The sequence below is a fragment of the Chroicocephalus ridibundus genome, chromosome 2 (assembly GCF_963924245.1).
Source record: "Chroicocephalus ridibundus chromosome 2, bChrRid1.1, whole genome shotgun sequence".
Lineage (NCBI taxonomy): Eukaryota > Metazoa > Chordata > Aves > Charadriiformes > Laridae > Chroicocephalus > Chroicocephalus ridibundus.
Window position 1 is genome coordinate 38,963,200 of NC_086285.1, and position 10,460 is coordinate 38,973,659.

General features: G+C 39.7%; 1 protein-coding gene across 10 annotated transcripts; it reads left to right on the forward strand.

The window, feature by feature from the left end:
- Positions 1 to 148: 148 nt before the first annotated feature.
- Positions 149 to 10,460, forward strand: BTD (biotinidase). Of its 10 annotated transcripts, none has more exons than XM_063325124.1 (6): positions 149 to 245; positions 1,187 to 1,255; positions 1,343 to 1,444; positions 4,755 to 4,989; positions 6,507 to 6,656; positions 8,070 to 10,460. In XM_063325124.1, the coding sequence occupies exons 4-6, from the start codon at positions 4,759 to 4,761 to the stop codon at positions 9,252 to 9,254; spliced, it is 1,566 nt and encodes a 521-aa protein (XP_063181194.1). In that variant the 5' UTR covers positions 149 to 245; positions 1,187 to 1,255; positions 1,343 to 1,444; positions 4,755 to 4,758; the 3' UTR covers positions 9,255 to 10,460. The 10 variants fall into 10 exon arrangements, with proteins under 10 accessions (XP_063181194.1, XP_063181191.1, XP_063181201.1 ...); XM_063325121.1 differs by having other exon boundaries at positions 1,357 to 1,444; XM_063325123.1 differs by lacking the exon at positions 149 to 245 and adding an exon at positions 258 to 707.

Genomic DNA, 10,460 nt, shown 5'->3' on the forward strand with positions numbered 1-10,460 from the left:
AGGGGGCGGGTCCGAGGGTGGCCACCTCTGACCCCCGTTGGCAGGCTTAGAGGAGCCTCCTATTGGCTAGAGCGGGAGCCCAATCAGAGGCCGGGGAGGGGCGCCTGCCTGCCCTCCGCCCCCACGCCGTGCCGAGCGCCGCGCAGCCGCCAGGGGGCGCGAGCGTGAAGCGGCGCAGCGTGAGGCTCGCGGCGCGGCGGCGCGCGGGGGGCGGCAGTTGAACGGCGGTGGCGCGTCTGTGAGGGGTTGGTGCGGCGGGGGAGAGGGCAGGGAGGCGTTGGGGCCTGCCCGGCTCCTGTCGGGAGCCGAGCCATCGGTCTCCAGCTGGGGGAGGCGAGAGAGGGCGGTCGGGTTCCCCGCCCGGCCCAGGCTCCCCTAAGGCCGCGCTTGGCCTGTGGCGGCTCGGCTTCGAAGGCCTGTGTGATCCGCAGGGCGAACCGAGTTTGTAACTAGGGCGGCCGCCTCGGCGGTGTAACCCGCTTTGTGGAGTCGGTCAGAGGTTGCTGCCACAGAGCAGGGCAAAGTACGGGGTGGTTTTAGATGAAGATGCCTGATGCCAGCATTCATGAAGAGGAGCGGAAGCGTAGTGTGACATGCTTCTCCAAAATCCTCACCAAAGGGAAGGATTGTGCGCCACCGTTTTACCTGGCTCTGCCCATCCTGGCCACGCCAAGCCTGCATGTGTCTGAGAAGTGACACAGTTGACAGTAGGCTCTGCCTCACTCTCTTTTGACTTGTCGGTTGTGCAGGTGTTTTGAGTTGTTCGAGCTGAACCGCTAGTAACGGCTGCGTTCAGTTCATCCTCACTCTGTCGATAACTTAGATAACATAGATCTTCTAATTACGAGACAGCATGTTTCAGGAATCCTGTGAAATACGTACAACATTTTTGTAAACCATTATATTACAATGGACAGCATTCTTTAAAAATAGATTGTGCTTCTGGATAAAAGCCAGGAAACTAGAGGAAGGTTATATAATGCATTGCACACAGAATAAACAGTTTTCAGAAAATGAAATGCAAGATATGTGTTTCAAATGAGCTATGATTGCATTGCTAAAAAAAGTCTTCCTAAAACCTGTATAGTAAAATACTGTATTGAATATAGTGCAGCATGTAAAAGCAGTAGACAGGAGGGATCAGTGGGAAAAACTTGAATTTATTTGTATTTTTACATCTCTGTAGGAGCTTCTGTGTTATATATTCTATATATTAGAATGGCAGCAACATCACAATTCATGGATATCAGTCAATGTAAGAAAGACTTTTACATATTTTTTCATAGCAAATTTAATGTTTTGCGTAGCAATTAGTAGTGTTTATGTTACTACATCTTAACAGGCATTTGTTATTAGTTGCTTACAAGGACGCAGACGAGTGCTGTGCTGCTGCTGTTTTTTACGGTCTGGTGAATTCTTCTGAGTAAAAGTTCTAAGAAGCAGGGTATGTATGGCCTTTCTCTGTGTAAACATCTATATATGGTGAGGTTTCCAAAGTTGTTGAAATGTGAGTGACTGGGTGCTTTACTTCACAGTGTACCAAGATTAGATAGTTTTGAAAAAGTGAATAGGAAATCAGTTGACTGGAGAAAAACTGTGACTGGGGAAAAAACTTGTCTGAATTGGCATCCAGACTTAAACACCAGTCTCTTTACATTTTGTATAGAACTATAACTAGAATACTGTGACTGCATGACAGTAATACTGCTATGAGATGCTTATATTTGGGTGAGATGAGCCTACCGAAGCGTATCTGCCAGGCAAGAGACCACGTAAATCACAGGAAAGGGACAGAAAAAGAGATTAACTTATAAAGCATCTCAGTTCATGAAAATTTCTTTTAAAGCCGTAGTTTAGGTGAGGTGACAGTTCTGAAGACCCTAAACAAATTAACTTCTCTTCAAGGAGCGGAGTTATTAGATAGCGTAGCACTTTCTGGAAAAAAACTTTCTGGAAAAAAAAAACCCCAAAATGGAATATGGCTGGGACTTACTTGGAGTCTCACAGCCTAAGAGCTGCGTAAACCCTGATGGTGTCCTCGTTTTGTCTGGAAAGGTTACTATCCCCAGGCCCAGCCTTGGAGCTTGTCACAGCTCTCCTTGTTAGAGGCAATCCATTCCCACAGGCAGGGTTCTGTTGTTTAAGCTCTCAAATAGGGGAAAGGCATAAGTGAGCACTCACATAAGTGCTCAGCCATTGTCTGTGGGACTACCAATAATCACAACCAAGGATAAGGAATCTGAGGAGTTACTTTAGTTATTATTTTAGTTGGCCCAGGTTCAGACAGATGAGATTGTGTAGTTGGATGTTCAGTGCTAAACCTCTTGTGCATCTAAACGAGGAGGGGATTCAGGTTAGTAGTTAGAGTATTTCTGACCACCAGAAAACAAACCATGGCAGAAAAATGAGAATTCCTCAAGCATGTCTGTAAAATAAAAAATTTTGTAGAAGCCCTTTACTTGTTAATTTTTTATGTTAGTGTGTTTGTCTTAGAAGGCAAAAAGGCTATTTTTTTAATGCATAGCAATTCCATCCTGTGATCTGAAACTCTCCAACTTTTTCCTTCACTAGTAATGATGAATTCTAATTGCATCTTAGTTGACAACTTTGTTGAGGAACGGCTGACTAGAACCCATTCCTGTCCTAAGTAGGCGTTTTGGCTCTGAAGGGATGACAGAAATAGAAAATATAGTTTTGTCAGTGAAGTGCAACACTGTGTGTTTCTTTTCAGTGGCTTCTTTAACTGATGAGAGGCTTCCCACCTCTCTTCTCCCCTCCCCCTGCTACTGTTTTATGTCTTCACGTGTATCTTGGTATTTCATTTGCAAAGCTGAGCTCCACAGGACAAAGTAGGATCCTCATCACTTCTCAAAACTGTTTATGTAAATGGAGTCTCCTTAATACAAGTGTTTACAGAAATACCAAGGCTTTATTCTGTTTTTATTGTGCTTTAAGTAACTTAAATTTACTGTTGAAGGCATGTATATATGGACACATTGGCAAAATAAGCCTCAAGAAAATATGAATATGTAGTTGAGCTTAGCAGCATCTAATAGCTAAGTTACTCCTGGACCCTTACAAGTGTTATTACATATTAAAAATTTTTGGTTGAGAAAACAAGTCTTCTGCCTACCATAGGCAATAAGGTTATGATTTTCCTGTCCTACATGGGATTGTGTTGCTATCAAACCCATTGCAAATAGTGTGTAGAGCTCATGGAAGCAATGAAGTGGCTTAAATTAGGCTGTTACTTACTAAATGCTTCAATTTGTTCATTGTTAGATACTAAACCAGTTGGTAATCAGACAAAAAAACCCACAAACCAACAGTATTGAAGATTGCTTATTAGTTGCTTTTCATTCTGGAATTTAAGTTTAAGTTAACTTGTCACAGACTTTCTTTTTTCAGTAGAAAACTACAGTTAATATAACATGAATAAAAAAAATGGGATTAGTTTAAAATTCATCTCTTCCTGCTGAACTAATGGGAACTAGAGAAGGCTCTTCATGCATGTGTCTTTCAGAGTCTGTATTTGCTTTGGAAAATTTCGAGGAATTATGGATCACAAAGACTGAAAGGCACTAAGAGTGTTTTGGAACATTTTTTTTTCTTGGATAAGAGTTACCAAAGAGCAAATACAAAGTCAGTAACTGAACTTGAAGACTGTGGACCATCAATATATAGCATCAGTGCATCTCTCTTGCATGCTCTTTCAACTTTACTGATATTCAAGGTTTAATTTGTGAACAATACTAGTAACACTGTGGTGACAAATACAGAAGTCTCATATTGTGAGAATAACATGGTATTTCTATAGTATTTCTTAAGCATTGCACAGCCAGTAGCTGTATCAGTCAGTCCTTGTTCTGTATAAGTATTTTCCTAACTTGGGACGTCATAAGGCTACATGGGGAGCCCATGTGGGAGAGAGTGCCCCAGCCTTCTGGACTGACTAGTATTTAATGTCTTTCTAAGAAAAGCTCAGTCATGCAAATTTTCCACATTTTGCATGGATTTTTGCTTTATTGTTATTACTATGAAAGCGTTTTTAACCTTACCTATCTGGATTTTATAGGAGGAATGCAGATCTGAAATGCACTCAAAATATTTTTATAAATGTTGAAAAAAGCCACACTGTATGAGACAAATTAGTCTATTTATTACATATGTGGAGTTGGAATAGAGTGAATCCAGAATCCATCAGGAGAGGTATTTTCATGATAGAGAGAGAGATAAATGCAGAAGTAGTGTCTAGTGTAATTCTTTTGTCAATTCTCTGTTTTGGAATTGATAAGTTATATCACTACTTGACTACTAAATATTGTTTCCAAATAATTTTATGAAATGCTACTTCTAAATACATCCCCCACTACCAAATGGGGGAGAAGCTGCAAATGTACAAGCTGCTTTTAACTTTTCCCAAAGACGTTTTGATATATGGTGTGAAAGATCTATAAATGAATGAACAAGTTAATTGGAAAGGGAGACAAAGCAAGGAGATCAGTAGAACTATACACAAAGCAAAAATGCTTTTAACCAGGACATGGTTATTTAAAGCACCAACGTAGATAGATGTAAGGTTTGGAAACAATATGCACGTGGTCATTCAGGAATTTAAAAACAACACAGTGCAAACACTGCTAAGAGTCTCAGTTACAGTCCATATTTAATTGTAAATTTAAATTCCTGGCACTGTTTTTTGCTCAAGCTCCCCCGCCCGTTGTTTTGGTTTTTTTCTTTTTTTTCCCCTCTAGATTTATGGTGTACACCATGGTGGATCCGTGCTGGAAGCTGTCCCTCTGCTTTTTTTGTTATCAAGTAGTCTCAGGAAGAGTTCAGAAGGAGGGGCATTATGTTGCCGCCGTGTATGAACATGAGTCCATATTGAGTCCTAACCCGACAGCCCTAGTTGATCGACGGTCTGCGCTGGAACTCATGGGCAGAAACTTAGACATCTATGAACAGCAAGTAGTGGCTGCTGCAAGACAGGTATGGCGCAGCTTAGTAGCAGTTGCCTGTATCCCATGTATATATAGAGTAAGTGCTATTTGAGGATAATCTTTCACATTTGTGTTCCCAAGCAACTAAAGCCATATTTATATACATAAATGTGGTCTGGGTTTTCAGACATTCTGACCTGCCAGCAGCTCTGAAAAAAATCAGGCCAATTAGCAGCTCGCCTGACTTGAGTTATTCCAAGCTTGGAAAAGCACGCCTATAGTTACTTAGTATAGGGAAATTAATTTTCTATTTTGGTCTGAATACCTAGCTCCTTTCTGTTTTCTTAAATGGAATGTTTTTATTGAAAGATTGTCTTACAGGCAGCTGTCTTTGGGTTTGATTTTATTCCAGTTTTCTCAATGGAAATTCCTGAATGTTTCTAAAAACTAAGGAAGTTAAATGCTTTGGAAATGAATGTTCCACCATTAACAACTTTGTGGAAGTAAAGTTTTCCATTCCTTTCTCCTACCCTCCATGGAATGGCTCTCAGTCTAAATATATTTAGAGGAGGGAGACTAGTATTTCTGGCTCAGCCTCCTTTCCTTCCCTTACCAAGAAAACCCAAAGCTGGTTCTAGTCAGAGGAAGCAGGCATTACTGTCCCTATGCAGAGAAGAAATTACTTGCAACTTTCACAAACTTATTGTTTTGGAACAGAAGAATTACAATTTCTGTATAATTTGAAAAAGTGGTTGGTTTTGGTGGTTTTGGGTTTTTTTTTTTTTTGAGAATGATAGGGCATCACAGTCCAGAAGCATAATAGCTATTTTTATGCAGTACTGCAGCCAAGACATAAATTATCCCAAAGTCATAGCACAGATAACACTTTTGAGCAGACTTTTGAACAGTCACAGGAATTTGAGTGACTGCTGCTGTGTCTGATTTAAGAGGAATACACTACATTTTTAGGAACAGATCTCCCCAAACTTCAGGTAGAGCCAGGCTAGCTCTGGCATGGCTACATTTCTGCTGGAATCTGCATTGCTTCCACAGTCAAGCTGTTTCTGACCCTATCCACCCCTACATACCTAATCAAGGTATATAGCCCAGACTAAATGATGCTGCACCTTTGACACAGTTACTGCACCTTTGACAAAGTTCATCTGCAAATAGCATTGTTCTGAAAAAAATTTACGACAAATTTTAACATTATCAGTCTTTAACCTGAATAATGTCATTCTCATAACTCATGTGAATGGAGAATATTTTTGGTAAGAATTTGGATGAAGTCTGCTCTTACTTGCATGCCCTGAATATAATGTCATATAAGTTATTTTTCAGGCTAAAGGTATGTGTCAGGTTAAATAAGCTTATTTTTAATACATGTCGTTACACCTACTATTAAGTTAAAGAAAAGATATTTTCAAACTACATTCTTGTCAAAAGGTACTTGGGTTATCCTTAACTTTCCTTAGGTCTTTTTACCTATGAGATCCCCTTTTTTTCCCTTTTGTATGTAGGTTGGTTTTGCTTTGCCTACAAAATGTGTCTTTGTTTTACATACAGGGAGCACAGATCATTGTTTTTCCTGAAGATGGAATCCATGGCTTCAACTTTACCAGAAGCTCCATTTATCCTTACTTAGATTTCATTGTGCATTCACATTCTGTGAAGTGGAATCCATGCAGAGAGCCGTATTTGTTCAATGACACAGAGGTGAATGTCGGAGTGATTTTTGCAGAGAGGTAGAATAACTAAATGCTAGATTTGTGCTCCAAGTGGGAAACTAGCTCTAGTAGTTTTGCTTGGTGAAGTAAGCAAGAAGTTTAACAACTCATAGTACCAGATTCTGTTTTCATGAACTCTCAGTTGACGCTGGTTTCGTTCTTAGCAGAGGAGGGTTTTAGATACAAGCAAGATTAGCTTGTATATGAGCCATCTGGATTTGTCGTCTCCCCCTCCCCAACCTATGGAATGCTAATCACTCTCTAACAAGATACATTGTTAGTAGTGTTATATTGAACAACATTGTTTTATATAAAAAACCATAGCAGTATCTTCACTTTTGATGCATTCTTGTTACTCAGTTTTAATGACTTAGTGACATCAGAACATTCTGACTCAGTGATTGTGTGTGAAACAATTAACAAAAGTAACAGGACCTGACCTGTTATAATGTAATGGAAGTCACAGCTTAGCACATACCAAGTGTGATTACAGATGTGACCTGCAAGTTACAAAAAGAGTATTTTTATTGACTGTTCTGAACCTGAAGTAAAAATAACCATGCTTAGTACTACAGACTGTTGAGGTTACAGTAGTCGCTATAACGAAAGTAAGTAATCATGCATGTGCCTACTAAGCAGAATGTGTGTGCCAGCATGAACCACCGTTGTAAATGGTGACCTACTTTGGCCTGTGAATCTTTACTACCAATGATGGTGAACAAGCAAGAACTTAGTTTGTTACTCAGATCCTATTTGGAGACTGCAGTACTGGCGGTCTTTGGTGCAGTTCTCTATAGCATGGAAGAAACATCCCAGTAATACTGTAGTCTGTAACTTTTTGTATTTCTTTTCTATAACTATGCAAAGTTTATCCATTTACATGTCTGCTTCTCTAAGCTGTAGCTAGTAATCGCTTTTTTAAAAATTCAGAGTAAAAGCATCTAGTTGCAGGAACAAGCAATTGCAAGTGCAAATGATCACTATTAGAAGTTTGCTGTTCTAACGGCACACACAGACCAGTTATGCTGCCTTGTCAAAGCTTTCAGTTGACCTGTGGTGTTTTAAAGCCATTGGCACTCCTGCAAGTCACAAGTTTCTGACCATTAACGCCCTTGAAATAGAGATTATTTATTCACTTACTTCTCAGGAAAGAAAAATCCAGATAATTTTTTCAATGCTATTTTGAAAATAATTTCTGAAATATTTTTCAGTCTAGAAAGCTACTGGCTACCAGTAGCTTTCATCACAAAATCATCAGTACTTTTAAATTTTACAGATACGGTCAAATGTGTTCAATTTCCAGTTGAAAATAATAATTTGAAAAGTATTAAATCATAGCTGCTTAAGTAAAACCTATCCCTCCATATTCTGAAGTGCTTATGTTTCGCCATACCATCTCCAGGTTCTTCAGCGTCTGAGCTGCATGGCATTGAAGAACAAAATATTCCTTGTGGCAAACTTAGGGACTAAGCAACCCTGTGAACACACTGATCCTCACTGTCCATCTGATGGAAGGTACCAGTTCAATACCAATGTGGCATTCAATGATGACGGTATGCTGGTAGCCACATATCGCAAACACAATCTGTATTTTGAATATGCTTTTGATACCCCTCCAGAGCCTGACTATAAACTCTTCGATACCCCTTTTGCTGGCAAATTTGGTATGTTTACTTGCTTTGATATACTCTTTTTTGAGCCTGCAGTGAACCTCGTCAGACAATACAGTTTGAAACAAATTGTATATCCAACTGCCTGGATGAACCAGCTCCCGCTCCTGTCTGCTGTGGAATTTCAACAAGCTTTTGCAACAGCTTTCAACGTCAATATTTTAGCAGCTAATATCCACTACCCTACCTTGGGCATGACAGGGAGCGGCATATACACTCCAGTCAAATCGTTCATCTACCACGACATGGAAGGTTACGGTGGCAAGCTCATAGTAGCAGAAATTCCTGTGATTACCACAGATTACAAAACCAATTTGGAGAGTAATGAACGATTCATAAAGAATTTACATCACTCATGCGAGAGTTTTACAAGCGCCTCAATGGATGATCAAGTTTGCTTTAAGGAGGGACAAGAGACCCCTGACAGAGTATCAGAAATAGGAAATGAACAGTTACCTCCCACGTTTTATGCAGAAATGATGTACGACAACTTTACCTTTGTTCCTGTATGGGGGGAAAAAGGAGAGCTCCAGGTTTGTGCCAATACCCTTTGTTGTTACTTAACTTACCAGAGAGCTGTTGTAACTGATGAATTATATGCTTTGGGAGTTTTTGATGGGCTCCATACAGTGCACGGCACATACTATGTTCAGGCCTGTGCCTTAGTAAAGTGTGGTGGTCTCAGCTTTAGCACTTGTGGACAGGAGGTTACAGATGCCACTGCTCTGATAGATTTCCAGCTATGGGGAAATATGAGTACGTCTTACATCTTTCCTTTACTGCTGACATCTGGTATTACTTTGGACTATGCTGATCACATGGGCTGGAAAAACAACCACTATTTCATAAGCAAAAATAGAACATCATCTGGCCTACTGACAGCTGCTCTATATGGACGATGGTATGAAAAGGATTAGCACAATTACTTGACTGAATCAGAAAAAAACTGCCCTTATTTTCAGAGTATATACCTTAACATAACATCTGTACCCTAGAGCTTCAGGTGGTTTTGTTACGTGACTGATTGGATTCCACATTTGAAATAAGCGAAGCATTTAACCTAAGAGGCTGTAAGTACAGTCTGTACCTTCGTAGTTTATGGCCTACCAGAAGTAAAAGAACTGCCTCGCTGAGATAAAGGTTTGTAATGCGTTGAGATGTTTTATATTTGGAAAATAACATTTCTCATTTCAACTGAATTTGTTCCTTTTAATTTAATCCTTTGGTTTTCTGGGGTCCTGGCTCGGAATATGGAAATGAACGGAATGAAAAACCATTGCAAAAGGAAGAAAAAAAAAGAAAGGGAACGAAGACAGAAACACTGTGCGTGACATGCACGAAAATATGTATGTATACATACATACAGCTTTTATATGGCGAGGTTCTGATTTGTGGCCAGGGTGCCATGATTATTTTTTTTAGAGTCAAAACCCCCCATCTGAAATCCTTACCATTTACTGGGCACTCAGTTGTCTGTAATCCCATTAAAAATCTTGGTGGGTTTTCTCATACACTTTTAACAGTAACTGAATGTTGCAGTTGTGAACATCTACAGAACAGCTAGTCTGGGGAAGAGGATATCAAATGATTGTGAAAAACTAGACTGCATTAAGACATAATTTCCAGCCTTCTGTGCAAAGAATTGTGTTTAAAGAAAATGTCAGCAATGAATATCAACGACTAGGTTATGTACTGCTCAGTTACTTTAACTTGCTCTGTTTAAAAGAGAGGTCATTTCAAGACTGTTTTGACTTTAAGACATCTTACACATTGTTCATAAATTCATTCAACAAGAGCTATGAAAAGCACCTAATGAATTGTGGGACAGCAAGGTTTTTACATAAATACTTTGTGTGCCAGATGGCAGGTTCCTGCTGCTAAATGAGTAAAACACACCATTCTTTCCAGAGACTAACTAGATTAAGTGCTATAAATATTGTACTGCAGTGACAAACTGTTCTACTGCAACGAAGAATTTAGGAAGAGAGTATTCAAAGGATATTAATTGGGGGTTAAATTCAGAGAAGATAGATAGTTTCTTCTTAAGCGTTATAATTTTGTGTGTTCTTATTGGCTGTTATGACTTCATCTGCATAATAGCTGTTGAGTAATGGAATAAACAC